Source organism: Bos taurus, chromosome 28 (genome assembly GCF_002263795.3).
Source record: "Bos taurus isolate L1 Dominette 01449 registration number 42190680 breed Hereford chromosome 28, ARS-UCD2.0, whole genome shotgun sequence".
Classification (NCBI taxonomy): Eukaryota; Metazoa; Chordata; class Mammalia; order Artiodactyla; family Bovidae; genus Bos; species Bos taurus.
Window position 1 is genome coordinate 35,633,581 of NC_037355.1, and position 22,260 is coordinate 35,655,840.

Genomic DNA, 22,260 nt, shown 5'->3' on the forward strand with positions numbered 1-22,260 from the left:
AGGGAATCCATAAGGATCTTCAGCAGGACTGGCTTATGGGTAGGGGAGCAGGATCGGGTCTTGGATCTCATGGGAAGCTCTCAAAACACGAATGTGAGAGGCTCTAGTGATTGAGGGATGTAACGGGGAGGGAGCACCATGGAAGGAACTAGAAGAAGAAGGCTGAAAGGGAAATGGAAGAATTTGAGCTCATCCACAGATTTTTTATTACACTTCCCTGACAGAGGGGGCACTCATTACATTCAGTTCAGTTCAGTAGTTCAGTCGTGTCTGACTCTTTGCAACCTCATGGACTGCAGCACACCAGGTTTCCCTGTCCATCACCAACTCCTGGAGCTTACTCAAACTCATGTCCATCAAGTCGGTGATGCCATCCAAACCACCTCATCCTCTCTTGTCCCCTTCTCCTCCTGTCTTAAATCTTTCCCAGCATCAGGGTCTTTTCCAATGAGTCAGTTCTTCACATCAGGTGGCCAAAGTCCTGGAGCTTCAGCTTCACCATCAGTCCTTCCAAATTCTTCCATTTCCCTTTCAGCCTTCTTCTAGTTCCTTCCATGGTGCTTCCTCCCCCCTACAAATTCTGAATGAGAATATTCAGGACGGATTACATACCAGGAAACAATTTCTGTGAAGCACATGACCATGTCCTCTTCAAATTTATAGCTAGACACTGTCCCTTCTGCACAGTGTAAACAAAGGAGACATTCTTCCCAGGGTAGAAGTGGTCCCCATCCCCGTTCATTCTTATTATTAAAATAGAAAGAATTATATAATGGTAACCTGTCCATTTTCTCATTTTCATCTTGGCAATGATAAAATTCAGCCGTAATTTTCATGCTTGGTTACCATAATTCTCTTGTTCTGGGTCATCATCTATGTATCTTCTTTCCTTCTAAAATGTTTCTCCTCTTTCCTTCTTCTGTTTGCCATAGCCTACATTCTTTATGTTTCATATGTGCCTCTTTCATACATTTTGGGCACTTTCCCATTCCTTTGGCAAGCAGCCTGGATTTGAAGTGCAAATAGTGGTTTGTTCGGCTCTGCATCCCAAAAGCACTCTTCTCACTGCCTGCAAGAGCAGTGCCTGAACAAGAGCTTCAGGAGGTTGAAAATTCAGTGATGTGACCATCTTGGTGGGCCAGAGGCCATGGACAAGGCACTCTCCCCCTCACCCTGCCAGCCCCAGTGTCTTTAGCACACCCTGCCCCTACCCTGATAGCCTTGCAGATAAAGCACACCTTGGAGAGAACTCTACCCTATACTGTTCAATTCTCAATATTCCACCCACTCATCCATTTTGCTAAGTCTTTGGTACACCACTCCAACAAATGCTCATCAAGTGTTTCCCAAATACGAAGTGCCCCCTCTGGTAGTTTGGATACAAAGAAAAATAAAGTGGAAAACTAATTTAACAAAGATATTTCACTAAGTTAAGGTGGTCCTTAGCCCATTCGTGAAATATTTTCAATCTCATTTTGTGATTGACATACAGTTGGAGCCAGAATTCACTCCCTTCCCCCAGTTTGTTGTCTGGGCTCTATATAATCTCAGCTCCACCACCCTGAGATTGCTCAAGAACATCCATGGTCTTGAGCTTGACTGTCAGCCAAGATGGTGTCCAAACTCTGCTCAGAGGGGAGGCTTTATTTGCTAACTGGATGGTGCTGTACAACTTCCCCTCCAGGGTATGAACCTCACCCTTATGAAGTTTCCCTCTTGTTTCTACTAATAATGAACCTATTGACCTATAATGGGATAAGGATGTCACAGAAGGGAGGGGATGCTGAACATGGAGGGACTAAGACCAGTGATGCTGTGGGGAACGACACAGCCTGTCTGACCATTAGCTTCTATGATGCTGGCATATGCTGCACTATCAAATCAGTTTCCTAAAAGTATGCAAGAAGGAAAGGCTACCCTTTGTCCTCAGGATCACGCAGTGGCTATAGGGAGACCACAGCCACTTGAGCAGGCGAAGGGATTCCTAGGACTATTCATTGTTACCCATGCCAGGAGTTATAGTCTGGCAGTGAGAGATCTTCAGGGGTAGCTCATGAATAACTAAAACAACACTTATGTTGTAGACAGGGCTGGGTTAACCATCAGAAGGAAGGAGTCTTTGACACCAAGTACTGGCAATTTGGAAAAATGGGAATTGGGTCTCTTGGAGGCTGAGACTAATGCTTGCTTGGACACAGACGTGGTCCTCCACTGATCCATCAGCTGGGCTGCAGAGTCCTCACTAAAAAAGGAGAGAGTTTGTTTGCTTTTTATGTAACTGACTCTGACCCAATGCTGTGCTCTTAGGCAGGACAGACGATGTCCTTTGCCATGGACTGGACCAGAAACCCTCATGCTCCACTGTCAGCCTCTTTTCTCTTCCTCCTCCCTCAATCCAACACACCCCTTCACTTTCCTCCCATCCCCGAGAAGGAATCAGTCAACACTGGACGTGGGAAAATAAGCACTGAATTCTCTTCCAGAGCAGCAGGGAGACACTGAGGGGGCAGAGGAACTTGCCTCTTCAGGCTGGAAATTCACAGATGGCCAAGAAGGAGGAAGAACAGGAGATGTCATTCCAGAGCCCGTCTGGTAAGAGGCTCACACAGTCCTCCCCTGAGCCATAGTTATTGGGTTCATTCTTCTTCCAGTTGCTGTAGCCTAGCCTTCCTCCAGTTACATACATAAACTGCCCTTCAGTCACCTCATCTGTGATGCCCAGGAAGGCGGTATCAGAGGCCATGTCCTGGATGGCTTTGTTCTCCTCTGCATTCTTGGGTGTGGCCACGGTAGCCCCAAGTGCAGTGCACAGAGCCTTCACGCTGGAAAAAGGCATCTTTTCACGATTGGTCACATACAGCTTCTTCCCAGACTTTTTGCCCAAGGAGAAGGTTTGCACTGAAATCACAGAGTAGGTGGGGTTAATTTGGCCTAGAGCCCCGCCCTGGACAGCAGATGAAAAAAGCCCTGCTCTGGGAATCTGGGGTTGAGCCCCATTCTTCACCACCTCTGGTGAGATCCTGGTAAGAAGGCGAAGGCAAGTCCCTGGCAGCAGGCCAGGGATATCCCATCCTTAGGACAAATATCTAGAAAAATTGTCCCTGTACTGGTGAACCGAGGGAAACATGCTAGAGCCGCACTGCCAGGTGTAGGCACCAGGGTGAGAAAGAGGCATGGATACCCATCTGAGACCCATGGGTGCTGAGGAAGAAGCAAAGATCCCAGAGTCAGCAGACCTCCACTCCATCCTCCTCCATCTTCCTAACTGCATGCTGCTGAATTAATTATCCACACTGCTTGGACCTAATTTTTTCTCACCTGTCAATAAAATGGGTATAATACTCACACATAGGGATGGCAAGAGGATTGAATGAAATCATATTATTAAGAAAATGACAACCAACCTAGCCCTGGTATATAATAAGTGGTCATACATGTAAGTTCTTTTCCACCCTTCCCCCAAAACTTAGAGTTCGCTGGAAATAAAAGAATCCAGAACACATTGGCGACAGAAAAAAAGGCTTACACTTTTTGACGTGATCCAGTTCTGATCGCAGGTCCCTTATCTGTCTCTCCAAGCTAGCCAGCTTAGCCTCAGCAACTATAAAGCGATAGGGAGAGGATATTTATTGAGAAGTGAAGTGAAGTGAAGTCGCTCAGTCGTGCCCAACTCTTTGCGACCCCATGGACTGTAGCCTACTACGCTCCTCCGTCCATGAAGAAGACCTTAAATTGGAAAGCAGATATTAACGTAGTAAAAAGTATTCCAGAAAAAAAAATAAAAAGAAACAAAAGGAAAATAAAATGTATTCCTGCCTTCCCAAGTATACTTAGTAACTATTGTAAACTATAACTCTGGAAATAATAATAGTAATAGTAGTAATAATACCATAAACTATAGTTTTGGGTCCTTGTCTTCATATATTTCTTAAATATTATAATTATTCATAAGAAAGGCCCAACAAATTATTCTGCTTTTTGAAACATGTTCCTAATCCTATTTTAATTTCTTATTGTAGGCAGACTCTTGAATACATTTATTATTTTGATAGGCCAGTGGATAAAATATTAGTAAGAGGTCATCATTTTGGTTTTGCTGTTACTAAATTTATTTTACTCTGAACTAAGTTGCTATGATGTCGCCCATTATCCAGGCATTCTATGAGGCCAACACTTTTCATGCCACTCTCATGACAAGAGGCATAAAGGAAGAGCAGAGAAGAGCCGCCTCCATCCTTGCAGCCTGCAACCACACAGTGGACTCTGCAGCTGAAGAAAGGCCAGGGCACATGGCCTACAGTGGCCTGCTCAGGGAGCAGCCGGTGGAGTTTGGAAGTCTGTACCCAGCCAGCTGTGGAAATCCCCTCAGGCCCCAAGGAGCTGAGAGGAATGAGAGTGCTGGGTCAGGAAGCAGAGCTGAGCATCTTCCAGTGGGGCAGCAGGAGACGGGGCACCTCCCACCTGGCCTGGAGTTCCCAGGGCCTGCGTCCCCTCAGCCCCTACTACATGCTGGGGTGAGCTCCTTACCCGAGCTATCTCCACGATCTCCTTTGTAGCCCCTGGGTCCTGGAAGCCCAGGATTCCCTATGTTTCCTGGAGGCCCCATTTTCCCTGGAGGGCCCTGCGAGCCTCTGAGCCCTTGCCCTGTTGGAAGATGAAGGAAATATGAAGAAGTAGCTGTCACTCATTCTCTTTCTCCAAAAGCTCGATAGTTGATTGACCCCAAGAAACTGCCACTCAACTTGTGGTGACCCAAGGAAGAAAGATCCTCCTGCATCCTGGGGATGGCCTGTCCTAAGGCAGCTCCCTGAGCAGTCAAGATACCCCTTCTCTAAGTACAACCATGTGTCACCAATTCCAGGGTGGCAGTGAGGGATCCTGAGAGCCAGAGAAGCATCTTTAGAGAGAATGCCCCTTCACAGGCACGCACCTTAATGAAAGGTGAGCCTCCCCCTGTCTCTATGCTAGACCCCTTAGAGAGGACACTCTCTTGTTCGGGTAAAGGTTTAAGAAGAGTGGCCTGTCCTCTACCTGGCTCTCCCTTTTCTCCCTTGGGTCCATCTCGCCCGTCTCTTCCTGGGGTGCCGTTAGTGACTGGGATGGCACAAGCCACTACTGGGCAGGTCTTCTGAGCATCCTCAACGGCTTTTGTATTTGAGAAGGATACTGTCACCAAACACAGGAGGACAGGAAGTGATGAAAACAGGAACATGATCCTTACCTTAGAATGAAGAGAGTTGAGGAAAATAGTTTCATCTTATTTTGTTTAGCCAACATTTGCCACCACCTCTGCAAAGAAGAACTAAAAAGCCTCTTGATGAGGGTGAAAAAGGAGAGTGTGAAAACCTGGCTTAAAACTCAACATTCAAAAAACTAAGATCATAGTATCTGGTCCTATTATTTCATGGCAAATAGAAGGGGAAAAAGTAGAAGCAGTGACTAATTTTATTTTCTTGGGCTCCAAAATCACTGTTGACGGTGACTGCAAATGAAATTAAAAGACACTTGCTCCTTGGAAGGAAAGCTATGACAAACCTAGACAGCATATTGAAAAGTATAGATATCACTTTGCTTAAAAAGGTCCATATAGTCAAAGCTATGTTTTTCCCAGTAGTCCTGTATGGATGTGAGAGTTGGACCATAAAGAAGGTTGAGTACCGAAGAATTGATGCTTTCGAATTGCAGTGCTGGAGAAGACTCTTGAGAGTTCCTTGGACTTCAAGGGGATCAAGCCAGTCAATCCTAAAAGAAATCAACCCTGAATATTTATTGGAAGGACTGATGCTGAAGTTCCAATTCTGATGTGAAGAACCGACTCATTGGAAAAGACCCTGATGCTGGCAAAGAGTGAAGGCAGGAGGAGAAGAGGGTGACAAAATATGAGATGATTGGATGGTAGCACTGACTCAATGGACATGAGTCTGAACAGGCTCCAGGAAATAGTGAAGGACAGGGAAGTCTGGCATGCTGCAGTCCATGGGGTCGCAAAGAGTTGGACACGACTGAGCTACTGAACAACTGATGTGTTGGGCACTGTGCTCAGGGCAGTTGACACAGGGAAATATCACAACTCTTGGCTCTGAGTTACTCCTTAAGCTACTAGGAAAACTACTACTGGGATAAGTAAACTGTATTAGAGTTAGATTAGTGCTAACACAAATTTAGATGCAAGAGTAATCTAATAGGGGCCCATTTTCCCTGGGGCTCTTTTGCCCTGTGAGTTCAAGGCTTGGTAGTTTAGGCAGCCCTAAAGCATGAGAGCCCATGGGGTCTGCGCATGACATGCAAGCCCTGTTCCTTTTAGAACAGGTGATGGCCCAGCAAACAGAGCTCATTGCTGGCATGAGCTTTGGCTGCTCTCTTAACTCCCTTTCTTGAAGGTCTACATAGCCTAAATTTCCCTCTTCCATCCCCTCCTATGGACCCTAAAGCAAAACTGTTGCAGGTGACCCAAGGTCCCACAAGGCCCATTGCTTGATGGCACCTGTTTTTACAACATCCATTGTCTCATTTCACATAAAAATCTGTTTTACACCCCAGAGTCCCAACCACCCTCAGAACCACAGCTGTTTCCCAACAGCCTGTCAATCATCTTGTTTAATAAAGTCTCTATTTTGTGACAGGCACTTGCTGGGACTGGGGACCCAGATTGCCCTGAGGTATGGAGCCTTATTCTGACCCTGAGAATGGAGGCTTCTTGGTCATTGATCCCAGCCAACTGAGACTTAGATTTACCTCCTTCCCTTCATTTGAATTTTCCATGGAGAGGCCATTTGTCCAGCCAGAACCCAGGCTTCTAAAATTTCTGTTCACTCTGGGCCCGGTGGGGTGAGCTCATGTTCCTCCTCCTGGCAGGATTCGCTGCAAGCTTCCCAGATGCCTCTCTGGCTCTGCGCCCCATCCAGCCATCAGATCCCCATCCAGTCTTTGCCTGAGCTGGCTCCCTCCCAGGAAGCCTTCAGAGCCCAGCCGCCGTGGGCCTCCCCCTCTGCTTATCTCTGGCCTCTAACCCCCGTGTCCCTGGAGCTGCTTCACACTACTGCATCTGTCCTTGCCTCCCCTGGCCTGTCAGCTCTCTTAACCCTTTCTTTCCTCCAGGACTCAGTGAGAAGCAATGAGTTGGAAGGGAAATATCTTTCTTTTTTAGGATTTTGAATTTGGGGATTAATTGATCTCTTTTTTGGCTGTACCACACAGCATGTGGAATCCTAGCTTCTGGACCAGAGATGGAACCACTGGTGGGTAAACCCTGGACTGCTGGGAAAATCCAGGAAGGGAGTTTTCTTGATCAGATCTTCACCTTTCTCCTTTCTTTACCTCCCTTGATTATGCTAGAGACGAAAGCCAGAGCTAAACATGTTGCTAGCATATACACCCCATTTCCATCCTTCTATTTGGCTGAAAAGACTACCTTTAGTTTCCAGATGGTCAACTGGATCCAGGAAGGGCACAAGGCCCCAGGTCAGACAGAGACAGAGGCCCTCAGGGAACCTGATGACCCCACCATAGCCCCTGCCTGGAACTCACCAGGATCAAGTCAAATGGCCAGACTCTTGGCCCAGGCCTCCACTTCTCTCCTCCACGAATGACCTACTAGGGCCTCCTCAGAGCACAGAGGCTGTGGCCGGGAAGCTGGTCCTCCAGCCTGGGCCTTTGGCGGATGCCTCAGCAACATCAGCCCCAACTAGTCTAGTGAGCAGAGACAGTGGTAGACTGGCCTTCAACCCCAGATTAATGAACAACCATCCTGAGAATTGCCATATCCTGGGCAGTTCTCCAGGGCTGCTGGTGGGTTCTCCACCTTAGCACTGGGCAGCTCTGTACTGCAGCACCCAGACACCTCCTACTGCTCCCTCCCACACATCCCTCTCTACCACTCAGCTATCTGACCATCTAGAATCACAGATCATGGATCAGAATCACAGAGGATAGTTCTTTCCCAATATTTATTTCTGGAAGAGGCATGCATATACATCCTACCAAACAAGCACATGTTCATGCACACATACACATACAGGCAGGCACACACACACGTACAGGTACACACACACACACACATACAGGCACATACACACACACACAGGTATACACACATACAGGCACAAACACACACACAGGTGCACACCTCTGTATCAGTTGTTCTGCCTAGTTCACCCCTTTATCCATATTTAGTTTACTGGGGGTAGGAGGGAAGGGTTAAAGACCTACAACAGGAAGTCACCTCATCCCTTTCTTCTCATTCAAAACATCCCTTATCTGTCCTCTCTGGGTGCATCACAGGCCTAGGCACAAGGAGAGGAAGTATTTGTAAATAACTCAAATTTGGAGTTGAACATGGGCATTTGTGCTAGGCGTTCTAGCCGAGAACATGTCTCTCCATCTTTGCACAATTACTTGTTGTCATTCAGATTTCAGCTTAAGTGATATCACTGGAGAAAACCCTATCACAAAATTGTAGTTCTCTGTTTTAATTATCTGCTTATAGTCCATCTCTATGTAACATTTTCTTAATTCTTTGGTTGCCATATGTACTGACCAGCCCACTCCTTTAGAACAGGAAGTTCATCAGAACAGGGATCTTACATCCCCACCTAGAAGAGGGCCTGGAACAGAATCAGTGCTCAATAAACATTATGAAACAAAGGAATCCTCCAGCACTGTGTCCTCAAAGTGGCTCTCTTGACTTCCCTCCACCCAGAGTTGATATCTGTGCTCTCTTTTCTAGGGCAGGAGCTGCCTTTGATTCACCTCCTTGTCTCCAGGGTGTAACTCAGGGCTGGGCACACAGTGAGGATCCATTGACAGAGTGAGGAGAGAAGCAGAGACCCTGAGCAGGGCGGATACCAGATCAGTCCATGGCTCCTCCGTGCCTGGATTTCCAGAAGCATCCAGTTCTTATCTCCAGAGCCTGATCAAATGGCCTTTTTCAAGTCCCTGATGCAACTTTGAATTCCTGCCTTCCCCCAAACTTACACCCACTCTTTGAAACACTTATTCTAACAACTAAAGCAACTCTAGAGGTTTGCTTTGTCCCAGGGGCTGAGGCCACTTCCCATTGACTCTACTTCGTGATTGGTGATTTGGCTCCTCAAGGGTCATTGGCCCTTGTGTACTCAAGTCGCCGTGCCCTGTTCAGCAAGCCTCCCAGATTCCTGTCATCAAGGAGCCTGCCAGGTCCTGAGAGGAGCCCACTGTAGAGAAGATCACTGCCTCCCGCCAACACACCAGGATTGTGTTTCCTGATGCCATTGACGTAACTCTGAAGGGCCCTTAGGCTCAGAGGACAAAGAACACTCAAACCTTACAGCAAATGAGCATACCTCCCAGAAAGGTGGAAATCTGAACTGAGAGATTTACATACAACTAGTGGTCCCCCACTCCTGTACTCTTGCCTGGAAAATCCCACAGACAGAGGAGCCTGGTGGCCACAGTCCATGGGGTCGCTAAGAGTCAGACACGACTGAGCAACTTCACTTTCACTTTTCACTTTCATGCATTGGAGAAGGAAATGGCAACCCACTCCAGTGTTCTTGCCTGGAGAATCCCAGGGACGGGGGATCCTCGTGGGCTGCCGTCTATGGGGTCACACAGAGTCGGACACGACTGAAGTGACTTAGCAGCAGGACACGATATGTGGGTTTCCCTGGTGGCTCAGATGGTAAAGAATCTGCCTGCAACGCAGGAGACCTGGGTTCAATCCCTGGGTTGGGAAGATCCTCTGGAGAAGGGAATGGCAACCCACTCCAATCTTCTTGCCTGGAGAATCCCAAGGACAGAGGAGCCTGGCGGGCTACAGTCCATGGGGCTGTAAGAGCTGGAGACAACTGTGTGACTAACACTTTCACTTTCAGGCCCCTATATGTGCTACAGATTTAGAGGAAAGGTGGCTATAGAAGGAGGGGAGAGCTTGGAACAGGAGGAGGGAGGGGTGTGCACTGTAAGCGAGGGACAATAAGAAACACTTGACTCTGGCAGGAATAAAGATCCTCCCTTGAGGATGCCATAAGCCTGTCCTCTCACAGACCTGGCATTTGAATTTATGCTTATTAGTATTATTTTCCTATGATTATTATTACTGAAATTTTCCCTTTATGCCGAGACGAAAAACTCTTTCTCAAGTGTCCCAGTTCATCACAATCTAGCGTACTGTGGGGACGTAAAAACAATCAGGGACCTTAGCCTTAACCCAGGCACTCAGAATTTTCTCAGATGAGGTCAGGTCACTTTGAATCTACCTTGTAAAAACTACCAAACACAGTGAGAAGTAAGCAGAGTGAAATCTGGCTGATACAAGACTCAAAAATAGGCCTCTGAAGACTGTTGCTCTGGACAACAGATAAACAGACAGTTTTAAAAGACAGTGTAAGTGGAACTTCATTGTTTGTCCAGTGGCTAAGACTCTGCACTCCCAACACGGAACTCCCAGGTTCCGTCCCTGATCAGGGAACTAGATCCCACATGCCAGAATTAAGGATTCGCACACCGCAATGAAAGTTGAACATTTCATATGCCACAACTAAGACTCAGCACAGCCAAATAAGTAAATACATTTTAAAATAAAAGTAAAAAGTGTAAGTAAGGAATAAATAAGGAATAATAAAGATATAAATAAAAATTTAGCAGTGGAACTAATGAACTAGTATAAGGAAAAAACTATAGAGCTATTAATAAAATTTCAAAAACCTTGTTCTTTGGAAAATCAAATATATTTGGCAGATAGGTCCACAGTGGCTTGAATGATTGCTCCTGGTTTTTCATGTCTTCTTTTCATAGAAATACATAGCCATGCCCTTTACCATGGTACTTTGTAGCACCTCCCACTAGAGTGTGTGGAGTAAACACCCTAGACCCTCTGGTATTTGACTTGGCTGTGTGACCATGAGCAGACACTCAGGGAACAGCAGCTTTAAATGTGAGGAGAATATGTCCCTAGTAGCCACTAATATCAGGATAATTAAATGATGTGGAGAAAATATGAAGCCCCCGAGGAAGCTTGAAGTAAAAAATAGTTATTAAAATCTAGTCATGCATCAGTGGTTAATAGCCCAGTCCCTGGACTCTGACTTCCTGTATTTATAGCCCACTTCTGCCATGAACTGGCTGCATGATCTTCGGAAAATCATTTTAACCTATATGTGCCTCAGTATTCACTTTGGCCACCTCATGCGAAGAGTTGACTCATTGGAAAAGACTCTCATGCTGGGAGGGATTGGGGGCAGGAGGAGAAGGGGGACGACACAGGATGAGATGGCTGGATGGCATCACTGACTCGATGGACGTGAATCTCAGTGAACTCCGGGAGTTGGTGATGGACAGGGAGGCCTGGTGTGCTGCGACTCATGGGGTCGCAAAGAGTCGGACAGGACTGAGCGACTGATCTGATCTGATTCATTTTTAAAGACCCTGGTGTTGGGAATGATTTGAAGGCGGGAGGAAAAGGAGATGACAGAGGATGAGATGGTTGGATGGGATCACCGACTCAGTGGACATGAGTTTGAGTAAGCTCCGGGAGTTCGTGATGGACAGGGAAGCCTGGTGTACTGCAGTTCATGGGGTTGCAAAGAGTCAGACACAACTGAGTGACTGAATTGATTCATTTTTAAATTGGGTATAATGATAGCATCTACATATTAGGGTTAATGAGGATTATATGAGTTAGTACAAGTATAATATATGGCACATAGTAAGTGCTATGAGAATATGAGCCATTAGACCAAGTTGAGTATATTCCAGGAATGCAATTGTTCAACATTAAGAAGTGCATCCATGTAACTCACTAATTTTATAACAAGTTCAAGAATCTTAATAATCTTATAGATAGGTACAGTCTTGAAGCCTTGAAGCTCACTGTTTTCCTCAAACTAATACACAGTCTCATAATTATTTACATATATTTTTCCTTAGAATGCAAACTTTATGGAGTTGATTTAAAATATAGTCCCAATGATTATTGCCCCTAGCTTTGTCATTAAAATCTGTTTAATTTCTGATTCATCATCACCCTGGCCATACAGTGGTGGCTTCTTAAAATGAAAGGTAGGCAGTAACTTTTTCTCTTATTTTTTTTGCATGTGTGGGTGGTAGAGAGAATGATGGTGCCCAATGTGCTTCCAGGATGGAACCAAGTGGCCCCTATCACCCAACAAAGAAAATTTAACCTGAGATTGAACTTCCCACTTCTCAGGTAAGTGGGGGTTCAGAGCCAGAGTTAACTTGATTTCTAAAAATACAGAAATGTTCCTTGAAACCAAAGCAGTGGAAACTCATGTTAACACATTCATGATTTATTACACGTGAATCATCTCTGTTCAATGAGAAGGAGAGGTAATTATGAGCACAAGCTTTAGGTCCAGGTAGATGGGTTTGAAACCAGCCTCTGCCAATTGCTTCATGTTAAAAAAAAAAAAATGCAAAACATTTAACTTCTCTAAATTTCAGTGTCCTTGTATAAAAGATTGGGGAAAATGATGCTCATCCCATGACACTGTGTGAAGATTAAATCATATGTCTTAGAAGTGCATGTCACGGTGCTTGGTATATAGTATGTGCTCAATAAACGGTGGTGTGACAAGGAGCGTGAACTCCTCACTGATTTCTGAAGAGGTGGGGAATGTGTTCATCAGCAGGCAGGTACTTGGGTAATGTCTATGGTGGGGGTGACATCTTCCTTAGAGGTGTTGGCTGACACCCTAAGACTCAAGGAAGTGGATAATACCTGCCAATCACTAGGAATAAGTTGGCTTCCATCATGCTGGAGCACCACCTGGCCCTCTGACTTCATGGAGAGCCTAACAAGATGCCTCCCCACAGATCTCAGGTTGATAGATAAACCCAAATGTATCCTTAGCTCCACACGTGTGAAATTTCCCAGAAGTACATCTATCATTGTGCTTGAGCAGCACTGCTAAATCTTGATGAGGCTGGGCAAGCAGTGAGCTGCAAAGACAGAGTAGAGGGGGGCCAGGAAGTAGGCAGTGTGGTGCTGTGGAGGGAACCTTCATCTCAGGACCTTACTGTTGCCATCTATAAATAAAGGAACTGGACAAGAAAAGGAGGAAAGAAACCTCTGTCTCTTGCAGAAGGGCAAAGTTAGAGTGGCTGCCAAGAGTGCAATGCTGAGAAGGGGTTCTGGGGGAGTCAGACTGATTAGTGATCATTGGGGAGGAGTCAGGATCCACCCAGGAGTGGAGTGCTCAAGAGTGCCTTCAATTCTGATAGCCACAAGGGAATTATAGCACCTGATTCATAGACCAGGTGGATCCCCAGGATGGAGGCTAAAAGGAAAGATAGGACTGTGTCCATCCTGTGGCTTTGGTGCCTGCTCAGAACTCACAGATGGCCAGTCGGTACTGCAGGCAGTTCTTGTCATTCCACTGACCATCTGTGTATATTTCTACACACTTCTCTTTACCCCGGCCCCTGGGCTCCCCTGGGTACCAATTGGTATAATTCACAGGGGCTCCATCCAGGTAATAGAAGTCTCCAGCGGTGGGGCCTTCGACCAGGCCCAGGTAAGCATAAGTGTTGTACTTCTTCACGATGCTCACAATGGCTTCATTCTCCTCTGGACTCCTCGGGGCAGCAATATGTCCACCTACTCTGGCACATAACTCTTTAATGGCATCAAAATTGACTGACTGCCCATTGGTAGAGAAGACCTTCTCTCCCACCGCCAGCACGGACCCCTGCAAACGGAGGACTAACAGCAAGAATCCAGGTCAGGCCACAGATCTCTTTGCCTTCTTCCCTTCAGGCTCTCCACCTTTGTGTTCTCCCCAATCTCATTATCTTTGCCTGTCTCTGTCATCCCTCCTTCCAACCCCAGTCTTTCTGGATTCTCTGCTATGCTCTCATGATTCTATTTATTCATTCACCCATTTAGCAATTACTTATTATGTGTCATAAACTGTGCGATTTCCTGGGAATCAAAGAAAGCAATATTGGTAGGGACCTTGCTTCCCCAGGACATAGGGAGCTAATTAGTGTCTATTTCTCTCACTTCTGGCCATTTAAGAACATCTAAAAAATGACTTCCACATCTACACTTGTTCATCAAGTCTCTAGATTCTGGAGCCTGGTTCTGAGGATAAGGAGAACTAATGGGAGACCCCCTACCATATAGAGCCCCAAGGGGGACCCCTTACCGCCCTGTGACTGCAGGACTTGATGTCTGATCTCATGGAGTGTGCCCTGGAGCTCTTCATCTAGATATGCTGGAAACCCTGTAGAGAGATCCCCGGCAAGATGAGAGGACCAACAGGTCAATAACAACCCCACTTGCTGCCAAGCAGATTTGAGATCAACTGCAAGCCTGGAATTCTTCCCTTCACTTGTCTACAGCCACCACCCAGGCCCCAGGTCATAAGGGTCCACAAGGCCGGAGTGTGTTTCCATGTTCCCTACACGCTTATCCCTTAGTGCAGCCTTGCACCTGCTCGCCCCTTCCCTGCTCTTCTTTCCTTCCATGTCCTCTCATGGCTCTGTCTGTCCGTATCTGTGGAGTTTTCTAGTTCCTGGGCAGGGGCCCTTTCCCACCCTCCATTAAGAGCAAATGTGGTTCTTTCTGTACTCTGGTGAACCCTGATTGCTGCTATAAGGCATAGTAAGGAACCTTGAGCTCCAGAGGTCCCCTGAGCAAGCAGGGCCCCCAATTTCATCATCTGTCTGCTCCGTGGTCCATGTGAGCCCATATACCTCAGCCCCAGGAAGGGCCTCCCCTCCTCCCATTGCTATTCCATTTCCCACACCTGATGTTCTGTATCTTCCTGTCAGCAGTTGTAATGCACAGAAAACTTTCAATTCCCACCGGACTCTGCACTTATGACCCACACCCCAGACACCTCTGGGATGCCCTTTGGGAACTTGCACAGTTTTGTCTGACCCCCGTCATTCCTCATGTAACTGAACACATGGGCACGGTGTCCAGTCGCCTCTGCCCGTTGGCCCCATCCAGCTTACCTGGAGGACCTCTCTCGCCAGGCTCTCCCTTTTCTCCACGCTCTCCAGGGAGGCCAGGGGCTCCAGTCATCCCATCACGCCCAGGGAGGCCTGGCATTCCTCCAGGGGGGCCCATGGGGCCTGTAGAGAGAGGGGGAGGAGGATGTGTGGTATCTGTCACCCACAGTGAGTTGGGGCTGATGTGACTGGACCTCCATTTCAGCCAGGCTGACTTGCCTGGCCCTCCGTGGGCACTGTGAGGATAGACCATCCAGGGCTGTTCCAGTCTAAGGGTCCCAGCAAATACCCACCATCCAGCTGACCCTTGGACCCATGTGGGCAGGTGGTCCCCTTGAAATCAGGCCACTGTCCCCAAGCTCCCACTCAGTACCTGGAGGCCCAGGGTCTCCTTTGATACCATCTCTCCCATCTCTTCCTGGCAGGCCATGGGATCCAGGAGTGCCAGGAATGCCAGGGCTTCCAAGACAAACTTCCTTGACATCGCACTCGAGGCCAGAAGCCACCATCCAGAGGAGGGTAAGGGTCAAAGAGCACAGCAGCATGGCGCCTGCTCCAGCAGCTCCTCCTGCAGAAGGGAAGGGCCATGGCCCCTCTGAAGCATTTATCAGGGTTTCCCCTTGCTCTGCTTTGTCAAGATTCAGCACATGCTGGGGTCTGAGGGCTGGGTTGGTATAAACAGTAACTCTGGAAAGACCCAAACTATTCTTGGAAACTGCCAGCATCATTTGGTACCTAACATGGTCTTATGCCCCATCCCCTTGGCTGGAGGTGGTATGGTACCTGGGCAGGTGAGGGGTTGTAAAGAGCTCTGGAGAGTCAGAGGACCTGGGTTCTAATAGAGTCTCTGTTTGTTCCTCGCTGTGTGACCACAGGGAACTCCCTTGGCTTCCCCTAACATGTCTGCCCTGGAGGCAGTCCTGGCGTGTACCTCCCAGGCTGCTGGGAGGAAGGAAGTGGTCACTCACTCACTCATTCTGTCTGTCTCTCAGATGCCCTCCTTTTGAGTTAAGGGATCACAATCCTGAGGATGAGGAGAAATGACCAGGGCCCATGGCTTGGCCATTCCCAGTTGGTCAATGATAGGGAGTCCCCTTCTCCCTGCTCTGGTGTCCCTTTCTCCTTGGCAGGCTGTGTCTCCCCCTGCCCGAACCCTGCTGGCCCTGCTGAGTCCTTGGGGAGAAGGGACCTGGCCTAGGAGCACAGTGAAGAAGGAGGATATCTGCAAGCCCATCATCCTGCACCCACAGTTAGGACTCTATGGAATAGCTCCCAGTAGTACAGAGGAGGACCCTCCTTTCCACCTGACCCGTGGTGAAGCCTGTGCCTGCTGGGCTGGTTCACCCTGGGGAAGACCCAGAGAACGGGGCTAAACTCACCTGCACGAACACAGCCCATGCTCCCTGCCTCCAGAGCAGTGTGGCCAGGTGGATGGTGCCATTTATACTGATGTAGGCCCCCAGGCATCCCCTCCACCCTATAGAGGCTCCTGTCACAAGGGCCTCTACACCAGAAGGGCCAGGCAGGAAGCTGCCATCTTGTTTACTCAGCAACATTTCCTCACAGGCACTCAGGCTGGAGAGGCACTTAGAAAATCTAACGAGAAACCCCAGGCTGGTAAGAAGGGAAATTTCCCATGGACCGGAGGTCACCCACTCTCCTTCCATCCATCCAGTTTACCACTCAGTAAAGGACGAGAGCACTTACAAGGAGGCATGTGGTAAAGGAAGTCTTCTCCCTCCTGGGTCTCAGCCCCCCTGGTCCTGGCTAGTGACGTGTTCACACTCCTGGGATCACTACCCTCAAAAAGCCCACCAGTGGGAGAGAACATACCAGGGCTGGACTCTTTTCCCAGGGGAGCAGAGAGACAGATCAGTGGTGTAAAGCGCTGTCCACTGGGGCCATTTCAGTTCCAGAGCCTCTTTGGCTCTTGGAAGCATCCTTGTGGCTCTAAACCATGCAGAGGTCATGTCTCAAGCCAAAGGATCATCAGATTGAGCTGGAACAATCTGTCTGTCAAGGGGCATGGCTCACTACTGAGCCTCCCAACTCCTGCTTCTGGGGTCTGTGGCTGAGTTGATGGGTACATGGTTCACTGGCACAGGTGAACACTTGGCCGGGTCCCCACTCTTTTGCCTCGGCAGGCTCAGTGGTAGGGAGACAGTGCAGGAAGCCATGGTTTCTGTCTTGACCATGGTGATGTCTAATGACCTGCAGTGGTGATATCTTTAAGTGGTAGGATGACTTGTGAAGACAATGGAAGAGGTTCCCTCTTCAAACCACTTAATTAGGAGGGAATCTCTAATGTAGGATGGTAACAATGGAGAACCAATACAGGAAAAGATTGCCATGCTTACCTGGGAGTGGTCTGAAAATCTTGAGGTCCGCAGGGAGAGTGGGAGCCTAGCTAATGGAACTCCTCTCCTGGGAGCAGGAGGCCTGTCAGAGCTGATCTGGAGCTCTAAGTGCTTCCAGCTGCCTGCTGCCACCTGTCACATGCCTGTGACTCTGCTGGCATGGGATGGGGAGCCAGGGCCGGCACTGGACTGGGGCAAGTGGGGAGCAGGTCCAGCTTAAGGACTTCAACTTGGCTTGGAGGGAGTGTGGTTCTTGGGGTGAAGGAACAAGAACAGGGAGGATCTTCTTGGGCAGATTTTGAAGGGCCCTGGGGAAGGCAGCCTGGAGGTCGGGGCCATGTGGTTGGTGGGGGAGGGGGTGGACTTAGGAGTCAGAAATACTCAAGTTGTGATTTGGAACTGCCACTCTTTATCCATGTGGTTTTGATCAGGTTATATAACTTCTTGAGCCTTTTAAAAATTTGAATCAAAATTAAATTTCCTATCAAGCCTATAGGAAAGATGCAGAGGAAGTACAAATTTTTTCCTGAAACTATGATATTCCATCACCCTAGTACCTTAATTTATATTTTATACAAAAATATTTTTCCACATAGGCATCAAAATGAAGAAATTAGCACTGGTTCAGATATTACTTTCATTAAACAGTGACAGAGTATCATGGGGTATTTTATTTAATCATTTAGGTCATCTGTTTAACAAGTTACTCACATAGCTTAATGCCAATATATAAAAGTGTGTCATAAAAATTCTAATAAAATCACGAATTATTTATTTACCTGGCCTTACCTCTTTCTTTAACTCTTGTTCCATCAATTCTCCCTTCTGCAGCTTCTCAGAGGATGATGCTCCAAGTTCACAGAACTGAGTGCTGCTTTCCATGTCTTTGATCATGATTCTTCTCTTGTCTGGAGTGTTCTGATTGTATTTTCTGCCACAAAAAAAGTAGATATCATACAATATTTGTCTCTGACTTATCTCACTTGGCTTCCCTGGTGACTCAGATGGTAAAGAGTCTGCCTGCAAAGTGGGAAACCTGGGTTCAATCCCTGGGTCAGGAAGATCCCCTGGAGAAGGAAACGGCAACCCACTCCAGTATTCTTGCCTGGGAAATCCCATGGATAGAGGAGCCTGGCAGGCTACAGTCCTTGGGGTCACAAAGAGTTGGACACAACTGAGCGACTAATACTTATCTCACTTAGCATAATGTCCTCAAGGTCTATCCATATTGTTGCAAATGGCAGGATTTCCTTTTTCTCATGGCTGAATAATATTTCATGGTATGTATACACCACATCTTATTTATCCACTCATGTATCAATGGACATTTAGGTTATTTCCATGCTTGGCTATGCTGCAATGAACACGGGAATACAGATATCTCTTGATAACCTGTTTTCATTTCCTTTGAATATATACTCAGATATATACTTTGAATATATACTGAGATGGCTGGATCATCTGGTAGTTCTATTTTTAAATTTTGAGGAACCACCATACTGGTTCCCATAGTGACTAGACCTGTTTACCAGTTTACAATCCCACCAACAGTACACAAAGGAACAAATAATCTTTTTACTGTAAGTATGCAATATTATTACTCATTGGTTATCCGAAGTTCAGATGCAGTTGGGCATCTTATATTTTATCTGGCAGCCCTACCTGCAGGGACCTGGTCCTGCAGAGGTTGAACAGAGATCTCCTTTGGCTTTGCTGTCACCTCATGGGTCTAATTTGGGACCGCGTGGTCCAAGTGAATCATCTTGGGCTCTGACTTCTATGTGGCTGGTGAGCAGGAGAGTGTGTGGGTACAAATGAGGCTGCTATTTAAAACAAACTCCAGGGCTTGCCCAGTGGACTAGTGCTTAAGACCCCATGCTTCCAATGCAGGGAGCGTGGGTCTGATCCCTGGTCAGGGAACTAAGATCCCACCTGCTGTGGAGTGTGGTCAAAAAATAAAAAATAAAACAAGCCCCAGTTCTCCTGAAGTAGCAAGGGATACCCAGAAGCCAGGGGTGAGAATGCTCAGGGCTTGCTTCATACCCTGCCTCCACCTGGACAAGAGTGACTCTCCCGAGGGAGTTCCCATGGCTACATCGGGAGGCCGGGCAGGGAAGTAAGATATGGTAGGAGAGAGAAAAGGAAAGGACTGTGTGGCCAGAGTGCCTGACCAGCCTTCCGGGAGACAAGTGTCCATCAAAGCATAGATGTTGACCATGTGCAGAGGTTTCTCACAGAGTCAAAGAGTCCGTTTCTCTGGGGCAGTGGGCTTCAGACACCTTGCAAAACACACATGCTCAGCCCAGAGAGGAGGCAGCAGCCAGGGCTCAGATTCTGGTGCTTATTTACATGTGACTGCCTGCTGGAGGCAAAGCTGAATGCAGCCTATGGGGTAGGACAGGTGGACGGAGGGACTAGCAAGCAGGTTGGGGTTCACATCCCCGGGAAGGATGCAGGATGGGCCGCCTCTGGATCCCAGCCTCAGGGAGTTAGAGAGACTGTCTGCCACCTACACTGTGACAGGGAGAGGACTTTCAACAGCCTGCAAGCTTCTTCACAAACAATGCCCTAGTTTATCCCAGGATCAAGGAGGCCCTAGTCATCAGAATCAAACACGCACATTATCCTGTGCTCTGAACAGTTACAGGGTTCTGGGAGGAATCCCACACTCAGGACAACATGGAACTCTCTCTTCCCCCTGATTCGTGGAAACACCAGCTTCCGATCTGGCTGATTCCAGCCTCACGCCTGTACTGGAGTCGAAGGGACTTTCCCATCATGTATCTCCCCATGCCTCCCCCACATTTATTATATTCATTTATTACATTCATCCAGGCCTTCCACTGGCCCTCAGAGAACCTCGGAGCCCACATGCTGATACACAAGTAACCCTCCTGTGTCAGCCTTGGCCTCCACCTGGGAGCCTGGCCCCAGAACACCATGAAGTCAATAGCGTGAGTCTGCACAGAGCTCTCTAAAGAGGCTCGTTCTTTTGGGTCCTTCCACATGGTCTACTCTCCCCTATGCAGTGCCCTTCTGCAAGCCCTCCTGTACTTAATTAACCTCAGATTACAGCAAGAATATCTCAATACATCCATCCTAGACTTTAGAAAACATTTCAGAAGGGCCCAAAGCCTCTGGGCACGAATATTCTGCAACGCTTGTCCCAGTGACCCGGGATGTTGGAACAATGTCTCCTCAGGCCAAGATGTGGGCCTAAGATTGGCTATGGTCTGGGTTAATGTTCAAGAGGGGATGTTCTCTGGATCTTTCAACTTAAAGTAGCTCAAGAATGGGGCTGAGAAGGAGGTCTCGGCACCTCCCACCCTGCTCTCTCACAGCACCCTGGCAGGCAGTCAGACCACAGGCTACCCCACCTCACTGAAAAGATGATGAGACAATTCAGGTAGTGGTCCTGGCAGGGGGACGGATATGGGGGAAATCTGATCTTTGATGGAGTGTCCCACATCTGTAGGGAGCAGGGCCAGCCCCTCACACACTAGCCCAGTGTCCGCCCTCTGAGGGGCAAGCAAGGATTCCCTGGTCTCTACATCACTCCTAACTCTACCGTCTTCTGAAACTGCTCTCTGCTATGTTGCTGCTGCCTCCAATCCCTCCATCCCATGTACCGGAGGATCTGCTGGGTTGTTATTCACTGCCCCAGGAGAAACTGACTAGGAACAAGTAAAGACTCCAGATTCCAATCAATATGTCTCTGAAACAGCTTCAACCAAACACATTTTGGTTTACTGGGAGATGGTGTTAATATGAAAATTATGACTACAAGCATAAATGTAAAAAACTGAATTTGCGCTTCATATACGACCTGAGCCAGAGGAGCTCAGCCTGCTACAAATTGAGCACAGCCCATCCTTGCCAGAGCTGGGACTCCCCTTAAGCGACATGAAAGTGAAAGCATTTCTATTAGTCGCTCAGTCGTGTCAGACTCTTTTGCGACCCCATGGACTGTAGCCCGTCTGGCTCCTCTGTCCATGGGAATCTCCAGGCAAGAATACTGGAATGGCTAGAGTGGATAGCTACATGGCTAAGCCCCGACTCAAGACCAGAGGGCACACACTGGCCATGGCCCCCACATGCCCAAGACCAGGAGCCAGGTCTGCAGGGACATTCAGAGAAGCAGGGCCTTCAGGAATTCAACTATGGCAGGTGACCCCTGCAGGGCTACTGGCCACCAGCTATGTCTGCTTCCATAAAAAAGCCTTGTCTCGGCAACCAGCAGTCCTGTCCTGGGGCTGTGCCCTCTGCCATGGCTCTGTATGCCCACAGCTCTACAGACATCCATGGGACAAACAAAGATTCTTCATGAGATCCCAGTTGGCCCAAAGACCAATAGGGAGGAGGAGAAAGAGCCTGCACCCAAGAAGTGCGTAAGAGCAGGCTGAGGATAAGTGTCTCGGATAAACACGAACCAGGGAAGGGAACAGAGTCCCACAAGGATGCAAGCCACACCATGGGTGTAGAGGAAACCGAGTGGCCAGCAGAGCGTTGCTCCACAGCCCCAGAGAACCGAGGAGAGTTGGCTGGATTGGGAGACACACATGAGAGGAACAGAGGGGCCCAAGGCGGGAGGGAAACCCAGGCTGGTGCACACAATGAAAGGTCAGGGGGTGGTAGGACACAGTGCCGCAAACCCTCCTGCTTGTGCCTGAGTCTCACAACCCTGGAGAGACCCTTACTCAGGAAGCCCTGGTTCCCAGCTGTGCCCCTGAGGCCGGGCTTGCTGCAGGGTGGGGGATGATGGTGCCTGGGGCAGGGCCTTCAGTGTCCTTCATCAGGCATTCCCTTTGCCTTCTAAAGTGCACTGAAGAGCAGACGCGAAAGTTGGATGGTATGTGTGTTCCATAAGGATTCGTGAGGAACCTAAGGGTCAGTCTCTCACGTGCATAATCCCTCACCCTGGGGAAAAGCGCTTGCTCTAGAGATGGAA

General features: G+C 48.1%; 2 protein-coding genes across 3 annotated transcripts; both read right to left on the bottom strand.

The window, feature by feature from the left end:
- Nucleotides 1–2,453: 2,453 nt before the first annotated feature.
- On the bottom strand, nt 2,454–7,694 carry MBL1 (mannose binding lectin 1). Of its 2 annotated transcripts, XM_059882453.1 has the most exons (6): nt 7,528–7,694; nt 5,659–5,742; nt 5,032–5,221; nt 4,528–4,644; nt 3,527–3,601; nt 2,454–2,898 (listed from the first exon to the last, which is right to left on the bottom strand). In XM_059882453.1, exons 3-6 carry the CDS (start codon nt 5,210–5,212, stop codon nt 2,525–2,527), a joined length of 747 nt encoding a protein of 248 aa, XP_059738436.1. In that variant the 5' UTR covers nt 5,213–5,221; nt 5,659–5,742; nt 7,528–7,694; the 3' UTR covers nt 2,454–2,524.
- A 4,569-nt stretch (nt 7,695–12,263) lies between these two features.
- On the bottom strand, nt 12,264–16,371 carry SFTPA1 (surfactant protein A1). The gene is given in 5 exon segments (NM_001077838.2): nt 12,264–13,699; nt 14,145–14,222; nt 14,959–15,078; nt 15,329–15,523; nt 16,335–16,371. Coding segments are annotated over 5 exon segments (789 nt in total). The 5' UTR covers nt 16,354–16,371; the 3' UTR covers nt 12,264–13,322.
- Between the last annotated feature and the right edge of the window lie 5,889 nt (nt 16,372–22,260).

Bases quoted from the DNA above. Each gene is read 5' to 3' on its own strand.
- MBL1 (XM_059882453.1), bottom strand. From the start codon at position 5,212: ATGTTCCTGTTTTCATCACTTCCTGTCCTCCTGTGTTTGGTGACAGTA. The intron at 4,645-5,031 runs GTAGAGGACAGG...ATCTTCCAACAG, and splicing joins GGGAGAAAAGGGAGAGCCAG to GGCAAGGGCTCAGAGGCTCG. The intron at 2,899-3,526 runs GTAAGCCTTTTT...CTGTGATTTCAG, and splicing joins ACTGGATCACGTCAAAAAGT to TGCAAACCTTCTCCTTGGGC.